We start from the raw sequence: 21,566 nt of genomic DNA, 5'->3' as shown, positions 1-21,566 counted from the left end.
TCTCTCTCTGCTCTATTCATCTTCTCTCAGGTTTTTTGTGTTCACTAGTAGCCTTGTAGTTCCCAGAGCTTCTACAGTCATGTTACTACCCCAGGTACAACAAAAGCATTGTAGCTAACATTACTGTAGCCAGGTTTACTGTGTCATGTCTGGTAATCCGTAGGCTCTCACAGCCGAGCCTGCCTCCCACCTTCACAGTAGTCTGGGGACCATTAGCCAGGGAGATATTATTCTCACTGCAAATGTCGTCCATAGGAGGTTTCCGCATTGGCTTTCCGACACGAGAATAATATGTACCGAGTTAAAATGTTTCTCCCAATTAAGGCTCCACTGAATGAGTCATCACAATAACCCGCCTGAAAGTGGTCGTACGGTCCCAAATTCTGTCTGCTGAACTCTTTTTTGCTATAAAATTTATATTGTTCATTGCTTGCACAGCTTGTATTTTTTAGCTGCACCAGTTTACTTTTCAGTGACTATCAACAGCCCACAATATTTCTCGTCTGTCGACTGTGTCAGAGTAGGGTAGGAATGACGTGTCCTCGAGGCTCCCAATTGGGTCCCCCACCAGGGTCCAAGTTAAAAGCTCGAGTAGACTTAATGTATTTACCTAGTAGGAGCCTCGAGGATACGTTCACTCCCATCAAACTCGTGACACAGCCACTGGCCGAGAACTGTTGTGGACCATTGATAATAACTGAAAATTCAAAGCTGGTGTAGCAAAGAAGTAAAAACTGTGCGAGTACTGATTAATATAAAGTTTATAGGCAAGATTAATGACCTCACAGATCTTCTCCGTCAGTAACACAGAAGATAGCAGTGAAATATTTTTGGCATTAATAGTGACCAAACTCCGAATATCGTAGTTTCATACACTCGTCGGGACGAGTGACGCTCGTCAGGGGAGTCGTTCGACTGCCACGCTCCCCACGAGCCCGCCTGACCCGCGGCGCACCGTTGCCGACAGGTGGCGGTGTCGATGCAGCAGACGCCGACGGCCATCGCGCCGGCGCCGACCCCGCAGCAGCAGCAGCAGCTGCAGCAGGCGCAGCAGACGCAGCAGCAACAGCAGGCGCAGCAACAGGCTCAGCAGCAGGCGCAGCAGCAGGCGTCGCAGCAGCAGGCGCAGGTGGTGGCCGGAGCGCCCGCCATCACCACCATGTCGACGCTGCACCAGCCGCTGGCACCCGCGACGCCCCAGCCCCAGGCCGCGGCCCCGCAGCAGGTCCACGAGTGGGGGCACGGCAGGGTGAGTGCGGGGGAGGAAATACTGAGTACTGCCGATACTGACAGTTCGTGAGAGGACGCGGGACGGTCCTAGCCTTCGTGACCGGTAGTTCTTTCCTGGGGGAGGAGAGAGGAATAGGTTGGGAAGATTAGAAAGGAGGGGCAGTTCACGCACATCCCAGCATGAGAGGCAGCCACTTGAGGAAGACAAGGATAGGCAAAGATGAAGAGAGAGGCTATAGAGGGAGCATAAGGTCAGAGGTGGAAATCAGTAAGAAGTGTCACCTTGAGTACGGGGAAGACAGCGACAGAGTCAGCAGTAATGTGGAAATGAATAGTGCTGTTAAGAACAAGGAGAGGGTAGAGAGGGAATGGAAACAGTGACACGGAGGGGAGGGATGAGAACGAAGATGTAAAATCAATAAAGAAAATAGTGATACATTGAAAGTGAAAATAAATAAAATGTTGGATGCACCAAGTGTTATAGCAAAGTGGAAACAGCACTTCAACAAAAAGGGTTTTCCCCCTGCCCCATTGTACAAAACTGTGGTTGTGCCATAGTGACTGTAGTACTTGTGAAGATGAGACTGCGGTTTGCAGTAGTCGCTAGCACATTGTGGTGGGCACCGGGACGTGTTCCCAAATGTTACGGAATATGACTTAGGATGGCACGTGTTGTATTGATCTCTACTCCAGCAGAATTATCTTAACCATTGAGCAGTGCAATGTAGTAAAGACAGAATAACAACTCATCGAAAACTGTTATCTGTTGTAGGCAGAAACTATGTAAACAAAGGATGGTTGTGTAGGTGAACGATTTTAGCAATCAAAAAATTACTTATCAGCAAATACGGAATATGTTACCAGAGGAAGAAAAAATACTATATTATGAATTCAATATTATGAATCGAGATGAAAGCGTAAACTAACTAACAGAATTCCTATATCATTCAGTGTTTCTGATATGCCCTCTCAAAAGAGCTTATTAAGATGTTGTATAATTGGATTTATTAACTGGAAAGGGAAAGACACGTCAGTATTCATATAATGAATTCCACTGATTTCAGCTAATTTACCATTCATCTTTGAAAGGATCCAATTTCTGATAATATTCATGTACAATGTGATTTTAGATAAAGCAGAAGATGAAACATTCCATTGTTGCAGACTGAATGTAAGAGAATTACATTTCTCGCACAGGCAGTTACATGTAGCATCTTTGTGCATAGGATAACCACAAAACTTATTCACCTTTACACCTGAAAGGAAAACACCAAATTTATTTTATAACAATATACTTTGAGTAAGGTTGGGTCTTTGAGTAAGTCAGAAGCTATATAAATCAGATGAGTAATGGCACATTTTTCCCAATTGAGGAGACAAAGCAAAGTATGTTGTGTCCTTTTCAGCTAATTACTTTAGGAAAATTCTAGGTTGTGTCAAAGAAAATCGTGCATCGAGAAGAGGACACAACTGTGAACTCTATACAGAGGCAGAAAAGATCAGTAGCGGTTGGCAGCATTGAAAGGAGGATTATTTTCTACAGCCACCTTGGTGGTACAAATGATAAGAGGTTCAGACCCTAGATCTTGTGCTACTTTCTGAGTGAGAAAACCAAGATTTAGTACAATAAGATAGATAAAATTTTTCAAGAAGCGGGGATAGCACTGGAGGAAATCTAGAAAAAAATTTATTCTCGAAGAAACTCAGAGGGCTCCTCAGTTGCTAAGAAAATCCAAAACTAAAAATGCAAACTGTGGACTAAAAGGAGGAAAGAACTGGAAGGGAGACAAATCTAGGATTATAGGGCTAAAGTTGGAATACAAACGTCTCAAAAATGAGATTGACAGGAAGTGCAAAATGGCTAAGCAGGGATGGCGAGAAGACAAATGTAAGGATGTAGAGGCTAATCTTACTACGGGTAAGATAGATACTGCCTACAGGAAAATTAAAGAGACCTTTGGAGAAAAGAGAACCACTTGTATGAATATCAAGAACTCAGATGGAAACCCAGTTCTAAGCAAAGAAGGGAAAGCAGAAAGGTGGAAGGAGTATATAGTGGGTCTATACAAGGGCAATGTACTAGAGGACAATATTACGGAAATGGAAGAGGATGTAGATGAAGATGAAATGGGAGATACGATACTGCGTAAAGAGTTTGACACAGCACTGAAGGACCTGAGTCGAAACAAGGCCCCGGGAGTAGACAACATTCCATTAGAACTACTGACAGCTTTGGGAGAGCCAGTCCTGACAAAACTCTACCATCTGGTGAGCAAAATGTATGAGACAGGCGAAATACCCTCAGACTTCAAGAAGAATATAATAATTCCAATCTCAAAGAAAGCAGGTGTTGACAGATGTGAAAATTACTGAACTATCAGCTTAATAAGTCACAGCTGCAAAATACTAACACGAATTCTTTACAGACGAATGGAAAAACTGGTAGAAGCCAACCTCAGGGAAGATCAGTTCGCATTCCTTAGAAATACTGGAACACGTGACGCAATACTGTCTCTACAACTTAAGTTAGAAGATAGATTAAGGAAAGGCAAACCTACATTTGTAGACTTAGAAAAATCTTTCGACAATGTTGACTGGAATACTCTCTTTCCAATTCTAAAGGAGGCAGGGGTAAAATACAGGGAGAGAAAGGCTATTTACAATTTTTACAGAAACCAGATGGCAGTTGTAAGAGTTGAGGGACATGAAAGGGAAGCAGCGGTTGGAAAGGGAGTGAGACAGGGTTGTAGCCTCTCCCTGTTGCTATTCAATCTGTATGTTGAGCAAGCAGTAGAGGAACCAAAAGAAAAATTCGGAGTGGGTATTAAAATCCATGGAGAAGAAATAAAAACTTTGAGGTTCACCTTTGACATTGTAATTCTGTCAGAGACAGCAAAGGACCTGGAAGAGCAGTTGAACAGAATGGACAGTGTCTTGAAACGAGGGTATAAGATGAACATCAACAAAAGCAAAACGAGGATAATGGTACGTAGTCGAATTACGTCAGGTGATGCTGAGGGAATTAGATTAGGAAATGAGACACTTAAAGTAGTAAAGGAGTTTTGCTATTTGAGGAGAAAAATAAGTGATGATGGTTGAAGTAGAGAGGATATAAAATGTAGACTGGCAATGGCAAGGAAAGCGTTTCTGAAGAAGAGAAATTTGTTGACATCGAGTATAGATTTAAGTGTCAGGAAGTCATTTCTGAAAGTATTTGTATGGAGTGTAGCCATGTATGGAAGTGAAATATGGATGATAAATAGTTTGGACAAGAAGAGAATAGAAGCTTTCGAAATGTGGTGCTGCAGAAGAATGCTGAAGATTAGATGGGTAGATCACGTAACTAATGAGGAGGTACTGAATGGGGCTGGGGAGAAGAGGAGTTTGTGGTACAAGTCGACTAGAAGAAGGGATCAGTTGGTAGGACATCAAGGGATCACCAGTTTAGTATTGGAGGGCAGCGTGGAGGGTAAAAATCATTGAGGGAGACCAAGAGATGAATACACTAAGCAGATTCAGAAAGATGTAGGTTGCAGTAAGTACTGGGAGATGAAGCAGCTTGCACAGGATAGAGTAGCATGGAGAGCTGCATCAAACCAGTCTCAGGACTGAAGACCACAACAACAACTACAACAACAACAGGGCTAAAGTTAAAGCAGTTTAGTTGAAATAGCATTGCCTGTAGATGGCTGATGTGACAAAAAGAAGGATGTGAAAGAAATTAATGATAATGGAAAGAAAGTGGTAGAAAATATGTTAACAGAGGTTAAGCGTGGGAGGATGTTGGGATGTGAGTATGTGTTGCAGGTTCCCATCTTCAGAGGTGAGGGAAACTTGTGTCAGGCGGGGGAGGATCCGGCTCGCCTGTGTGGTGCAGCACGTCACTGTAGACCAGGCTTTTGCACGGATCGGCTCCTGCGAGCTGGCCCGTGCTTACATCGCTGTGACTGATGGGTGGTGGGAGGGACGGGAGGAGGGGGAGGAACCGAGGCAGGGTAGCTCTGGCCCTGAAACTATCGGAAACGAGTCTGTTGTATTACTGTCACTGTTAGTTGCACAGAGGTGTAATGCTTCACAGCAGGTACTGTCCTTTGCAACACATTTATTTTCTAGACTGTTGCACTGACGAGAAATGGGAATGAAACAGAAATTCAGGTTTCTGTTAATTGGTGAAGGGATGAACAGGGGGCAGCTAAGTTTGAAACTTGGTGTTTCTTACAATTGCAGTAGTGTGTTGAATTTTGTTTGTGGATAAAGCTTAAATTGACATTTTAGTCACAAGTTGAACATAAAAAAAATACCGGATGTCAGTGAGTAGAACTTACTTTGCTTTTCAATAAAGAATCAGTGTTTGGTACAACTTTTTGAATGCCACTAATTCAAAGAACAGTTTTTAAGTTCTACTCTGTCTGTGAACTTCTGTGGATAGACATCATTCTGTTCATTGCCAGAAAAAGTTGCTCGCACAAGTACGTCAGTACAAATGTCGGCACAATCGTAGCTACACAAACTTGTAAAAAGGTGGAAATTTAGGTTGAGAAAAGTTTTTTAAACAAGCCGACAAAACTACTTTTTACTATGAAACTTATTGTGCACCTGCCGGTCACACTGTAGGTCTATATGTTGTAACTGTACCTGGGCACGCTGCACTGACCTGTCGATAACTGATGTCCGTGTGTCTCGCCTCCACTTTGAAGTTCCTAGCCCGGCCATTACACTGTGGGGCAGGGATAATAGTTTGGGAACGTCGAAACGTCTGACAAGGGTGCTACAGGAGTCAGGGGGGTGACGCGAGGTGACAATGTGCGGTGTAGGGAGGATATCGGGCGGATAGAGTCTCATTTCAGGCATCGACTTGAGAAAGTTGAAGGCAGTCTAGCCTGTGGTGGTACTGAGTGATAAGAGGGGTTCTTCTGGGGTTCCTAGAAGTTAGAATTGTATTAGTCAGAAGGTCAGGAAAAGATACTGCCTGGAAGATTTGTTTGTGAACGAGACCTGTGGGATAGTTGTGAGAGAGGTGGTCAGTGTAGCTGTTGAGGGATTCGACAGTGGAGCAGACAGGTTTGCTTAGTTTTTTCGATTGAATTTATCTTTCAGTACAATGAAAAGAGCCATGGATAAGAAGCATATATACGACTCCTTACTTCAACTGAAATTTATGCTGATATGTAGCAGTTTTGATTTACTGTAATGATTTGCTCATCCACTCGTCCACTCAGCTTTGCAACACAAGAATGTGTTTTAAAAAACATTATTATATGTTCTTTGAATGTTCACTTTGTTGAGTGCTCTGATAAAACAACAGTTTAATGAGTGGTTTGTTTTATTTCGGTATGGAATATTATTGCTTTTGAGATTTTATTTTCTCACCTGTGTAACAGATTTGTCTACAGCTACAATTGTGAGGCCTATTTGGTGTGTTAAATTAAGTACGTACGGCATTTGATGCCAGTTTCCTGTATATTCGACAATCTTTATCTGGTTTGGCTCAAACTGTAGCGAACAAAACTTTATGCTACTGTGTAGATGTTATAATGTCGTTCTGCAAATGCTTATATCGTATGCTACTTAATAGTGATTTTGAGTTCTTAACAAGAAATGTTAATCTCCACTAAATGTCTACAGGTTGCTAGAGTATCATTGTTAAACAGCCCTGTGATGTGATGCTTCATATATGCCAATGTCCTTAGGAAAGCTAAAAAATGACAAATGTGGCATTTTGTCTTCTCTTTGTTGTTGCTCCAATTTTTTGTTAAAAGTCAACATAAACGGTATTGTTAACATTCATCAGATGTCGTACTCATCAGCGTAGCTTACTGGGTGTGTGGAGTGCTACTGCTGCTGCAGTGTACAGCAAAATAGAGAAGGGGTGCCACAGCTGTACACGCTTCACACTGTGGCTGCAGTCAAAGCTTTCACCCCCGACGCTTGGCGGCCACTCGACCGCAAGCATCAGTCCCTCGTGGCCTGCCACACATTTTTCGTTACGTGTGACCTGCACCTACATGTACTCTCTGCGTGCCACTTAAGAGTGAGTGACAGAGGGTGCTACTGCCACTATTACGGATTGCAAGCTCACCCGCCACACGCCTGACCCCTTCCGTGTTGCAGTCACGAAGTGAATGACTGCCAATAAAAGCTAATTTCTCTGATTTTCTCAGCGTGGTAATTTTGTGAATCTACTTCGATGCAAGTAATGTCTTGCCAATCACTTGTTACAGTGTGCAATTTCAGAATTTCAACAGTAAACCTCTTCTCTGCTACCAGAGCTTCTAAAGCATCCTGGTAACACTCTCAAGCTTACTAAACAATTCTGTTCTTCATTAGATTTTTTCTCTCTCTTTTCTACTATTCCTGCCTGGAAAGGGACCCAGACTTATGAGCAGTATGAAAGAAGGTTTTTGTAAGCTACCTGTTTCAGTGACAGATTAAATTTCCTCAAGATTCTTCGACAAATCTTCGGTCAGACATCTGTCTTTCCTACAATTTTTTGTACGTGACCATTGTAACTTAGGTCTCTCCAATTGTTTACTCTCCAATTTATGCACAATATGTTACATTTATTTATGCCAAAAGTCGACTACCAGATCTCTCTCCAGTTGTCAGTAGTGTGTAATTTTTCCTACATTTCGCTACAGTCTTCTGGCATCGGAACCTTCCTGTAGATGTCGGCACCGACAGTGATGTTATCCACTCGGTCACTAATACTTGTGTCATTAACAGTATTGGGCCTATTACACTCCCTCGGGGTGCTCCCGATGTCACTTTTGTGTCTCCAGATTTAGTGCCACCGAGAGCAACATGTCGAATCGCGTCTGTGAGGAAGTCCCGAACTGAGTCGCGGATACAGTCTCGTACTGGGTAAGCTTGTATATTATGTACGAAGGAGAGTGTGGAACCGTACAGAACGCTCGAGCCGGTGAGGTAGTGGTAGCGTAGACGAGCAGATTGCATTGCACTGCACTGTGAGTGTAAGAGTGAGGTGTGGTGTGTTGTTGCAGGTGCAGGTGATCCAGCAGCCGCTGCAGAACCCGACGTACCTGCAGCAGCTGTACAACACGCAGGGCCAGCTGCTGGTGCCGGGCAACCTGCAGCTCCACCCCGCGCCGCCCGGCATGAACCCCTCCTCCATACACGTGAGTACACTGTGGAGACACAGAGAGCGAGTCATTAACTGACTCGGCAAAGTAAACCACACGGACACTTGCCAGCAACGGAGGCAGGCATATTACATTTAAAACTGAAATACTTAACTTAGGTCACGAAATGTGTCATGCCACGGGTCAATTTCATAAGGAGAATTTCTTCTTCAATGCTAGAGGCAAAAATCTTGTACATTTTCTAAAACGTCAGTCCAAAGTGACAGTAGTTCCAAAATTGTGACGAGACCTCATGGCCTCTTCCACTTGTGTACTGTTTTTTTTTTTTTCCTCCTCTCCCCTCAACGATCAGGTTATATTGTCATGAAATGCGAAATAATTGTAAGGTATCATTGACCAGGAGATCCCACCTGACATTGTATGGCCACAAGGTGCAGCTCTTTTTATTCGACACCCCTGCAGCAAACTTTTCACCTATGGTGTGAAATGAGTAAGACAACATAAGCTCCCAGTCCCTGCCGGAAGGAAATCTCCAGCCCAGTCAGCAATTTGGACTCTTCTCCCCACAATGTAGAGGTCGCGACACTAACCGCTAGCTGCAGCCTGCAAAATCTATCACAGTTACCTTTATTACTTTGCAATAATCTTTACACAATTTAGTGTATTTAATTTTCAGAGTTTGGTTCTCTCACCTTAAAATGCATGTTTGCTATGCAAAAAAAAAAAAAAAAAAAAAAAAAAAAAAAAAAAAAAAAAAAAATACATTTGTATTATTAATTGATTCCATATTTCATTTCATATGGATAATATTACACCTCAACACCCATTCACATGGATAAAGTGTTTTAACATTATACTACATTTGTAATCAATTCAAATTATGCTTAGAGGTCATAATTTATGGAAAGTTTTTGAATTTACATTATGTAAAACAAGGAATTTCCATGCTTGCATATTTTTATTAGTTATTATTGATAGTATCAATTACAAAATGAAATAAAATATTCAAATAAGTAACCAAAAAGATTGATTATATACTCAAAATCATTTGGCAGTGCCAAAAACACAAGTTACACATTTCAGAAACACTTGTGTTTCAGGTCTTTCACTAGGCCTAGGATGAAATACATTATAATCTCCTGATGAAGGTGCTCATAGTTTCATTTCAGAAGGCTGTTGCTTTATTTTGAATGCACACTGGCTCACTGAACTTTATACCCAATGAACCATGGATAAATCATTACACAGACTTGGGGTGTACACAGAAGGCTGGAGATGACACTGGACAAAGTATGTACAATGAAACAATGATCCAATTACTATGGAGGAACTGCAAGATGCTTTGAAAGGCATGAAGAAGAGAAATGCTACTGGGATCAATGGATTAAATGTAGAACTAATTAAATATGGAGGGTTACCATTAAATAAAAGACTTTTCCAGTTAATAAATGAGCGTTGGACGAACAGCAAGAGTCGAGACTCTTGGTACACAGCAGAAGTAATCTCTCTTTCAACAAAGGGAATGTAATGATTTTGAAAAATACTGTGGCATCATTGTTTTAAATCAAAGATAATCAACAATCACATGAACAATATCACAGAAACTATTATATCTGAAGAACAAAATAGTTTTAGATCAGGTCATTCATCCTCAACCAATATGCTCGTAATTAAAAACATTATAGAAAAACATAGGTAATTTAATACAGAAACGCTTCTGGTCTCTATCAACCTTCAGAAGGTCTTTGACTGCGCGAGCTGTGATAGCCTATGGAAGATTACGTCTGTAGGTGGATGTCCTAACTACATAAGAGAGAAAGTGAAATATCTTTAAAAAACTACATGCATTGTAATAAACACAGGTAGGAATGATTAGAAGAAATAATTATTAACCAAAATGTTAGACAAGGTTGTAACTATTACCTAAATATTTACACTGACTTCTTCGCAAATGGAAATTTAAAGTAAACAAGGGAATTAAGGTAACAAACAACAAACAGTTGAATGTACTTTTGTTTGTTGATGACGTAATTATTATTAAAAAGAATGAAGATGAGCTCCAAATATCAGTATACCAGCTGAACAAAATTTGCAAGAAGTACAATTATTAAAATTCCTAATAATAAAATGAAAATGAAAGCATTCTGAGGAAAACATACAGTCAGATTAAAAATTGTTTTCGATAGTTCAGTGTTAGAACATGTGACCCGAATCTCTTATTTAGGCTCTGCTATAAGTTTTGATTTTGGATCTGATAAAGTAATGATGGTTCCCGTGTTTTCCAATCGAAGTGAAAGCTGTGTTACCACAAAAACAAGAAAATAAAATTCAAACACTAGAGATGAGGTGTCTAAGAAAGACGAAGGGCCGCACAAGAAGAGACATAATTAGAAATGAAGTTATTAGAACAGAATTAAATACTGTATTTTCAATATAAATGAAAAAGACTCAGAAATCACATGAAGATTGGAGACATCATCTCATGAGAATGCCAGGTCACAGAATTTCCCAGAAGTTCCTGAACTACAAGCTGAAGGGGAAAAGAGACATTGGAAGGCTTAAAAAAAGATGGTAATGAATTTCTTTGTGAATTTGGAACAGACAACAGCCTAATTGTTGACAGGAAGAAGATGATGATGATTTTATTTTGTCGTTTAGCAGTTAGCTAATGTAGCCCACTGGCTATTGTCAAGCTACGCCATATAGTAAAAATTGTTATGCTTGCGTCAGTGTGGGGAAACTGCAACATGTGGTTACATCCCAGTATGAGTTTTGCACAACTGTACTAGGTGCAGGCATGACTGTCACAAACATAATCACTATCACTATAGTCTGCAATCATGAGCAGGTTTTGTCACTTTGTCAGCACGCAACAAGTTAAAATTTGTTAGTATAACTATTGTGTGGAAACACACATGGCGTGGTCAGCATCTTAAAATGTGATAGTATGCATTTTGATGAAGTTAACAGCACCTCTCCGCTCTTATCTGCACTGTATTGCAGCTGGACTTGGAACTGCAGTGAGAACTGCTGCCATGGATTGTGTTATTCACATCTCAAAATGTTCCTCCCTACTATTGATGTGTGCAATAATTTGGTGAAAACTAAGTACATTATTAGTTTACTCAGTACTTTTTTATTAGTTTACTGGGTACTTTTTCCTTTGGTGCAATAGTGAAAAACTAATTGAGCTACATGCATAGTTAGGAATACCTCTCCTTACACCTTAAAAATTTTTAAAATGGAAATACCTGTCTTAAAAATTATCCCAATAGTCCAGCAGTTTTAGTATTTATGAATGAGACGTATATGTTATGATACATTTACTTTGTATGTCCATGTCCAGCCAACCACAATTTACCCTGACAAAGAACTTGATACAGAGCCAGACCAATGCAAAGACATAGGCTTACTGATGCCTCAGACACAGCCACAGTTAGTTCCAATTTTTCCGCGGCAGTTATTACTTTGGAAAGGTTTTATACAAAGCTTGTTACATACTACAATTTTTTTATTTCTTTTTATAACTAATAATATTCCACACATGGCTGATAGCAGTAACTTTCAATAAATGATGGGTGCAGTGAATCTGTTGCATACAGTTTATTGTAATAAGCCTTAACAAGGTTTGACCTCCTTGATTATTATCAACTGCAGTGTAAAGAACTGTTAACGTTTATATAATATTACTATCTTTTTATAAATTTGACGTATTTTTGTACCAATGTGCAGTTTTTTTTTTTCATATGAGCTATGCATCACAGTTGTTTCACAAAATTTGCTACTTATATTGTGCTTTGTAATACAGGGTGTACATAAAGTCTGGGAACACTTTCAATTATTTACTGCACATGAACCAAACATTGTACAGATATCATACTTATGTCATTTTGAAGAGAAACCCTGAAAGCTTTTTTTCATGTATACCACCACAGTGTAGTTTGGTAATTTGCCGATAGTCAGTGCTAGTCACAAATGTGGTGAGTTCAGGTGTGAAGCGAGCTTTCTGTATGTTGGAGTTCAACAAGAACGAGTGTGCTACAGCTGTTCAACAGATGTTTAGAACCAAGTACGGTAACAAGCTACCAACAAGGAAGGCCATTTACCACTGGCACAACAAATTCCTTATGACAGGTTGCTTGTGCCCAGCAAAGAGAAGAGGACGTCCCAGTGTGAGTGAAGTGAATGTGGGGCATGTTTGTCACTAGCGCTGACTATCGGCAAATTACCAAACTACGCTGTGGCAGTATATATGAAAAAAAGAAAAACTTTCAGGGTTTCTCTTCAAAATGCAATATGTATGACATCTGTACAATGTTTAGTTCTTGTGCAATAAATAATTGAAAGTGTTCCCGGAATTTATGTACACCTTGTATATTCAGTAGTTATCCATCGTGTAATTCTGAACAGTTTCGATTTTTCTCTGCCAACTTAATATACATAGTAAAAGTTGTGAATTTGTTTTGATCAGAACAGTGAAGCACCCTGTACCTGCGTATTTCTACTTTTGTCAACCTTCACATTTACTGGAAGGAATTTCAGAATAAAGCAAAAACCTCTTATTAGTAAAACTGTCATGACAGCAGTTACTAACAGCCTTAATGAAACTAATGGAAGACATCATCAAGAGATACTGTGCACTGTACACGTAATAAATCTCCGTTATCTCACTGGAGGACAACCAGTTTTGACCTTCTCGATCATCAGCTGCAGAGTAAAGGACCGTCACATTTCTACTGACCAAATGTGTTCTGTGTTGCCACGTATATGAACAACTGCCATTGGTCAAGTAAATTGATGAGGATATTAAACATCACTAGCCCTAGTGTTGTCCTATTCGAGACAAATTTGGCACAGTGATTAAAGTAATTTGACAGTGAAAGTTGTTCACAGACATGGCACTGTGAATGCACAGGGTGCATTGTACGTTAGTTTATAGTGAATGAGAAAGTTGAAACTGCTTGTGCTCCATTGAAATAAAAGACTTTTATATGTGTAGCAAATGGTGCCTTTTCAGAATGTCTTCCATTAAATCTGTTATTGGCACCGAGTGAAGTAAACTATCTTTCAAAATGCGTGTCGAAATGCTAAACTGTGGAAAATACGAGGTTCCGGTTAAGAGGTATGCAGGTACAGAGTGCTTCACTAAACTTGTGGATCAGCTAGTGCACTGCACTGGCCGAGGCAGCTAAACTCGAGCCCGCAATGCGCAGGTGATCGCCGCCGGCAAACCGTTCCCGGCCAACCAGCTGCCGCCGCAGATGATCACCGCCCAGAAGTCGGTGCTGCAGGGGCAGGCAGGTGAGTACGACTGTGGCCGAGCCCCGTGTCTAGCCAGCAGCCTCTCTCCCGTAGTCGTTTTCCACCCCTGTGCGGTGAGGTGTCGGTGCTCGACCTGGCCGTACCGGCAGTGGTGCTCAAAAGTGTCTGGCGGTAACTGTTCTGTCAACTCTTTACTGGCGCTGTTCTTCAACCTGCTGCATGTGTGCAGGGTGTCCGTCCTAAGAGTTTCTGTCTGCTTTTCCTCCGGTGTTTCCACAGATATTTGCAATTTCAGTTTTGGAATGCGTAGCTGAAGTCACCCCAGAAAAATATTGCTCAACGGGTCTTTCGTGTGCTCTCAGAGTTGGCAGAAAACGTCGGTTTCTTTCCCATTACAGACAAAATTATTTCTGAAGCGGAATTTTAGGTGCCCATTTGATAGGGCAGTCCCGAATTAGCCTAGTGCAGTGTTCATTCTATTGACGTGTATTACGGGGACAGTAAAACGTGAAGAGTAACCAGTAATCCGGCAGCAACAGAGCAGCACTGCCGCACGGCGCTAGCCGTCGGCGTGGGCCATGACTGTGCTGTAGAACTTCATAGAAACCTCATACATTTTGGTGTTCTCTACAGCTAACATGTCTGTCCAGTAGCTTTCACGTTCACTCTTATCAGATCTAAATCTGGACTCTTAGTGAGCTACGTCAGAGCCTTTATCTTTTACTTCCCGAGACATTCTCGTACACTTCCTGAGTGGTGCTTTGGATCAATGTCATTTTGAAAAATGCAGTTTCATGGCATAAGCATTCTGGTGTATGTTGGCCCAAAAAGTCCCTATAGTAAGGGCGTTTCACGTTACCCTCTGTGTGCACTAGGGGAAGAATTCGCACACCTCCCTACTACTTCCTCTGTGCAAACTGACGGTGTGGTTTGTATAATTTGCCTACACAATAGACAGATGTACTGACTCCCATTGGAAGACTTCAAATTAAATGTTCTTTTGATGCTGTGCAGCACATTGGACCAATCTTTCACTGTCCACTTGCAGTGTCTTGCAGCAAAATTAATTTTTGTCTTCCTATTTCTTGGTCTGATGATAGGTTTCTTGAAAGGATGGCAGCCTTTCAACACCCCCGCCACCCCCCCCCCCCCCCACCCAGTGCAAAGTCAGTGTTCCTCTGTAGAATCGTAGACTTCTACTTCATAAAGCTCATTTGGTCTGTTAGTAATTTGTTGTGCAGTCTTGAGAGATGTGTCCACTACACACTGTCTTGTAATCACTCTGTTGATGGTGACAGTAGTTTTTGTCGGTCAGTCTTGTTGTGGTTTCTTGCTTCTATGGCCAATGATTAAAAAAAAAAAAAAAAAAAAGACACTTTTCTTTTTTCAGACTGACACCAGCTCTCTAAATACTCCAGGAGTAGGACAAACATCGGCCTGTGTCTTGCAATTTTGAACGTGGCTGTGAGACAGCAACCGTGTAAGGATATGATATGTATAATACAGCTAGCTGGTTGTGACAGGATTTTATTTTATCCTGGTTTCGACACTGACTGTGGGTGTCTTCGTCAGAAAATCCATACAATTAACGTGGAGAAAATCCAAGAATAGATGGTTATTATGCTGGACAAGTTTATGAGAAGATTGTACTCACATGTAGGAAACTTTATCACTTGTAAAATTTATGTCAGTTTTATTTAAAATTGTGTTATAAAACTTGAATTCATTTCTTTTTTGATGAAAGGTTTGAAGTATAATGTTATGCCTAATTTATCAGGCGAAAATGTTATCGAAAATGTGACTGTAGATCAAAAAAGTGGTCATCAAAGCATACAAATGGAATATTCTCACCAGACCAGATTAGCTCATGATGTGTGCAATATTGTAAGCAAAAATTTAGCTGGCTTTCAGAGTACAGTTAATTGTGACAAGAAAGTAATTAAAACCATTAATGTGAAATTTAAAGGAAATGGAGCATTAATAATGAAATCTGACAAGGGCAGTGCCTTAGTAGTTGGTAGCAAACAGGATTACGTAAATAAAACTTTACAGTTTTGTGAGAAAAACAATATTTTCACTCTACATCAGGACCCCATACCAGTTTTCAAAGAGAAATTGGATCTGCAATTAGTGATGCAAAATTTCTACTCAGACCTTTTCATGAAAGACAGTTGGTAAACATTAACCCTCAACTTCCAAAGTTACCTTTTCATTTTAAAATCCACAAAATAGAACATCAAATTTGGCTAATTCTGATTAGTATGACCAGCATTTACCACAACCTTGGAAAGTTTCTTCATGACAACTTAAAAAAAAAATCTTCCCTTATTCAACTCCCAATTGTCAACATCTTGTTAGTAAAATAAAACACATTGTGATCAAAATACCAAGCAGTTACTGTTTGATATAAAAAAACCTTCACATGAATGTTTCTGTGGGAACAATTTTAGATATTGTAGGAGAAGAAAAAGTCTTTATAAAGAGGATGTCTCTGATGATAAAATTACTGACTCTATGAATTTAATTCAAGTAGTAGTCAAATAAGAGTATTTCAATTTCAGTGGACAGTTGTGTCAGAAAACTGATGGTCTTGCAATGGGTAATCCATTAGCTGGTATTCTTGCAGACAGATTCATAAATACCTTAGAAAATTTTTTTTTTAGTTTTTCAGCTGCCACTCTTGGTGTTCTTTCACATTCCAGATATATTGTGATTATTTAGAGACGGCCTAATAATAGCATTTATCGCCTCCTCAAAATCTTTAATGAACATCATGAAAACATTACTGTCACATCTGCATTCAAAAATGAATTCTTTCAGTTAAATTCTTTGGATCTAACATTAACAATAATTGATAGCAGAGTTTCTTCCAATATTTTCACACATAAATCTTAACAGTAGTTGATAAAGTTTCTTTCAATATTTTTCACAAATGAACCTTCACTGGTCAAATAGTGCTGTCCTGTTCAACAGACCCTCACAAAAAGCCCTTTTGCATTCTTCCATCCATAGAGCTGTTTCTACTTGTTTAGCTGATGAAAATCTTGATGCTGAGATTGATTAGATTGAAACTATTACAGTCAATAATTGGATACGAACCAACCGTAGTGGATAATGTTTTGGAAAATAAAACCAATAACAGAGCCACCAGCCTTGGCACCACTCCTAATTGCGAATGTAATGGAAAGAAATTTTTTTATCACTGCTATTTTTAGCACCTGTATCTTACAGGCTTCAGTGTCTCCCCAAAAAACAAGTATGACTGTAGAGTAGTATCCTGTACTAGTAATAGTTTAAAAAGTAATCCTATTCATGATTTGAAACTTGTGCATACTCCCTTACAAAACTCAGGTGTCTTTAAAATCAGCCGTGACGCATTTCCAGCCTATTATATAGAACAAACAGGATGAGCAATTGTAGCTAGCAATTAAGAACTTCTCTTACGAAAAAAAGTTCCCATTTATTGATTACAGGCCATAAGCCTAAAGAAATTCATAATGTTAGTATCCTGCATACAGGAAAGAAAGGCTTCATACTTAATATCATCAAAGAATTAGAAATTTTTCAAGCAACTTTCTCTTAGTGATGGATTAATTCTGAATAAACAGTTGCAGCCACTGTTACATAATAAAAATTTCATCAGTGGTGTAAAGCCCTTACTTTAGAAACATCTGAAATTGACTCGTCTTTCTCCTTAGAGTAGACTCTAAAATATCATCCTCTTCTCTCCTTTTTATTTACTGTATTGTAATCATTTTCACAAAAAACTGTGTAGAATAATAGCTATTGCATTTTTGTATATGAACTTCTGTTTTCATAATGCTGATTATTGACTTGTGAGATGAACACTTAATAGTCGGTGTGACGTGTTTCGTGGCAACTCCGGCCTGTGAGCCTCTCGGCCTGACACCACCTCCAGTGGCTGCTTCCTCTCGCAGCCCTCAGCAGCTTACAGTGTGCTACACCATTAGTGACAGTCACCAGTTGTATGTCAGTCCCAATGTCTTAATTTTATGTACTTTAAATATTGCCTTCTTATGAAGTATTTTATGTGGTGAGAGCATTTTGCTCTTAATCTGTTCATATGTGACTACATGCGAGTGACAGTTTCCTAATAAATATGTTTGGTAATGTAATCTTTTTAGAATTGTATGGATTTTCTGATGAAGGCACCCATAGTTGGTGTGTGAACCAGGTTAAAGTAAGATCTTTCACATATCAGTGTGTGTTTTACAATCTTTCAAAGAATGTATTACGACCTCTGTCAAATTTGGGGCACATTCTTATGTCTTAGTGCTGATGTAATTCTTTGTTAATGACAATACGTTTGCTGGGAAAGGATAATATTTCACAATAAGTAAAGGAGGCTTTAAAATGTTATGTCAGAATAGTCTACTTTTGTTAAGTCTTTATCTCATGCTGAACCTACTTAGGTACCCGTACCGACTGTGTTGTGCTGTGGAACAGGTACTGAATTCCTTTTAGCATTATCCCATGCATCCTCAACCTGACCAATTTGCCTAATCGTATGGAAAACTTTTGAGTGCCACTGTACACAGTGACTGAGCTGCTCTCTTGTAAGTCTGAGTGCACAGGGCGTGCAGGGGGCTACGGTGTTTTTCAGAAGACTGTTAGGTCCGTTGTGAGTGACCAAATCTTTTTGGTGCATAACTAAAATGATTTCAGGTGCAGCAGAGTTAATGAAGCCATTTTTTGGTACAATATTTTGACGAATGACCCTCTCATCTCAGTCGGTTTTTGTGAACTGTGTGGTTGAGTGTATTTGCTGCCCAGACCCCAGTCTCGCAACGAGTACACGAAATGACACAGCTTGCGATGACCAGAGGAGGTGATTTTCTTTGGGTCATTGAAATATTGTGCACAAAAATAGACTTCACAGTTCAGCTGAACAATCAAAAGCACACCATTAATGAGTCATAATGAGAGAACGTGACAGTCTCCGGCTGCCTATCTGCGATTAAGCATCTCCACTTTATGGCTAGTAGCAATTATCCTTTTCATAACATTGTCATTATTGCATCCTGTTTAAATGTAATGTATTTTGCAGAAATAGATGGAGACAGTATTGTATTATTGAAAAATTGTGGAAAATGCATTCAGACATAAGTCTGACAGTCTTCTTAAAAGTACCCAATTTCCCTGCTAGACCGTGTGTTATCTTCAAGAGATGCTGCAACTCTCAACAAGTTATTTATCTTATTTATAGATGCACCTCTTTCACCTTCTGGCCTTCTGTTACATTTAATCATACATCCTTACTGAGTCAGCATTACAATATGTGTATTATATGTACAACATGTAACAATAATAATTATGTTGTTGTTGTTGTTGTTGTTGTTGGTGGTGGTGGTGGTAGTGGTAATAATAACAACAACAATAACAACAAAGTTTCCCTAGCATAATGAGCATTCCATGAGGTTTCAGGATTGCAGCCAGGTGATGCTAACATCTTACCATGATAATTCAGATGTATTTTACACACGAGATTGCTGGTGCCTGTCACTGACTTATGCCCACTGTGGAATATAACAAATATTTTGGGCAACTTGATGTCTGTTGCCACGGATCGTCCCCTGTGCCCTCTGGTAGCCAACTTTATTATGGAAGAGTTTGAGGAGAGGCCACTCCAGTCAGCAGAACGTAAACCAAAAATTTCTGTCAGTATGTAGATGATACTTTTTTAGTAGTGTGGTTTCATGGTAAAGAACAGCTGTAATGAACCTTACAATTTGAGAATATTGCCTGTAGAATGGAAGTGGAGAAAAATGACCATCTTCCATTTCTCAATGTCTTACTGAGACAGAAAGTAGATTGAAGATTAGTCTCCCACATATGGACCAATAACTGCAGGTATCTGGCTGTCAGCACCCTTCACATATTACAGGCGTCCTATGTACATTGGTGCACCAGGTACGTATTATGTCTGATAGAGACTACCCCTCAAAAGAGCCAGAACAACTACAGTGCGTTATTAAAGATAATGGGTGTTCTTAATATCAGATCAGGACAGCTTTAATGAGTGGCAAATGTGGCTGTTCACAATATAAAGAAGAGAAGGAGTCCAGGGAATTCCTGCCATATGTGAGAAACATTTCATGTAAATTTGGCAGAATCCTGAGGAAGCATCATGTTGAAGTAATCTTCTGGCCACCTAGATAAACGTACTCCTCTCGGCTCAGCAAAGAGTGACTCTGGAGTCTGGAAGGCTCCAGTCTACACAATGCTATGTCAGTGTGTCAAACCCTGCACCGGTCAAACCACACACACACACACACACACACACACACACACACACACACACACACACACAGTGTTCACGACAGGTGCGTCGAACACGTTCGACGTACTTGCTTGTCACAACCTGGCAAGTCTGCAGTCGCTGAACAATCTATATCTGTGCATTATCCTGCCACAAAAATCTTCTCGAGTTCAATTATAAAAGAATCTAAGGAAGTACACTTGGCAGGAGATCTTACTAATTGTGATTGTGGCATTCAGATTGATACAACTTGGGATCCACGATTTCTCTGATATCTTCAGAAAGACGAAAATCTTATAGCTGATGACACATCCAGGCGTGATTAATTTTATTATTTTGACAGCTCAATTTTAATTCTGCTGGCAAGCAGATTGGCAAAGGAGGTGCACGCATGATCAGTACTGCACATGTGCCCGTGTGCCACAGGTGGTGAAGTATTCGGCAGAGGGCGTTAAAGTCAGCAGAGGGCAACCGTGCAGTGAAAACCTGTGTGGATGCGCCACTGGGCCAGTTGTCAGAGTAGAGTCTTTGATCTGCTCCAGCAAACTTCAGTCTAAAGCTCACCTGAGGATATCTCAATGGCTCTCAGCCAAAATATCATGGCAAGATGCTGACATGACCTGGTTGCAAGTGTGAAACCTCATGAGATGATGGTGGCAATTATGAGAGCTGTATGGTATTTCCAAAATTTTGATCTCAATAACAGTTTACTAAGTAATATCCTTATTGAAATTTTGTACAATGTGGGCAATGACATCTAATAGAAAGGTGTGACTGCAGTAGAAAAGGGATCAAAAGAGGAAAAAAAGTTCACAGGTCTGGACAAGAGCAGTAAATAGTGTGGTAGGGTCAGCAGATGAGTGGAGGATAGAAACAGGGATGAGAAAGGCATGGGTACTATTGCACAGAAGGCAGGCAGCTGGGGTTTACAGAGGAGGAAAATATGTTGGTGGTAACTGGTTGAATGCACAGTGTCTACGGGTAAGACACAGTTTACCAAGTAGTTCCAGAGTGTGTGGCTGAAATGGAGGAGGAAAAAAAATTTAGTGTTGTGCCGATGCACAGTCGAGACACTGGTCATACCCAACCTAGTATTACGGCACGGTGACAGGTATCTGAGATGTGAGGAGAGTCGTCGAGGACACGAGTGACGAAAAAAGAAATTGTGTGAAAACTGCTTGCATCCAGACTAGTGAGTTTAGGAAGGACTCGATGTGATCAAACCACTGAATGTTGCACATGCATGCCATGCTAGCATATGTAGGTAGCTCAGATTCCCTGCAGTCTTCATGTTTGGAAGAAGGTCACAGTATTGAAGATTACACAGTGTCAAAGACTAGACTAATTTTTGTTTCAACTGGGATGTAGATTTTTTCTAGATTTTTGGATTGCTTTTGAGAAAGAGAAATATGTCTTGCATTGTTCTTCCATTTTTGTAACTCACGTAAGAATAGACTGAGATATTTATTATTTATTTTTTATACAGGTTAAGTGGATACCATAAAACAATATAGGAGAAACTGTTTTACAAAAATATCTGCTGGTAGACTTTTCATTTGATATGGGAATGGCACAGCACTTCGTAGGGTTTAGTTCAGGACCCAGGTGTTACGCCTGTCGCCTGAACAGAGATTGTCATCCAGATTTAGTACAGCAGCAAGATATTATAAGAATTGGTACCTGCAGACAGTGGG

At 40.2% G+C, this 21,566-nt stretch overlaps 1 protein-coding gene across 1 annotated transcript in view; it reads left to right on the top strand.

The window, feature by feature from the left end:
• The window catches only part of LOC126427380 (uncharacterized), a 346,885-nt gene that overhangs the window by 244,306 nt on the left and 81,013 nt on the right, over positions 1-21,566 (top strand). Inside the window, exons 5-7 of the mRNA XM_050089729.1 lie at positions 968-1,249; positions 8,232-8,366; positions 13,544-13,631. Coding sequence (XP_049945686.1) covers positions 968-1,249; positions 8,232-8,366; positions 13,544-13,631 — 505 coding nt within the window. The remainder of the gene's footprint in view (positions 1-967; positions 1,250-8,231; positions 8,367-13,543; positions 13,632-21,566) is intronic.

This window comes from Schistocerca serialis, chromosome 11 (genome assembly GCF_023864345.2).
Source record: "Schistocerca serialis cubense isolate TAMUIC-IGC-003099 chromosome 11, iqSchSeri2.2, whole genome shotgun sequence".
NCBI lineage: Eukaryota > Metazoa > Arthropoda > Insecta > Orthoptera > Acrididae > Schistocerca > Schistocerca serialis.
The sequence above is the reverse complement of the archived record's forward strand: the minus strand, read 5'-3'. Positions and strand labels throughout refer to the sequence as shown.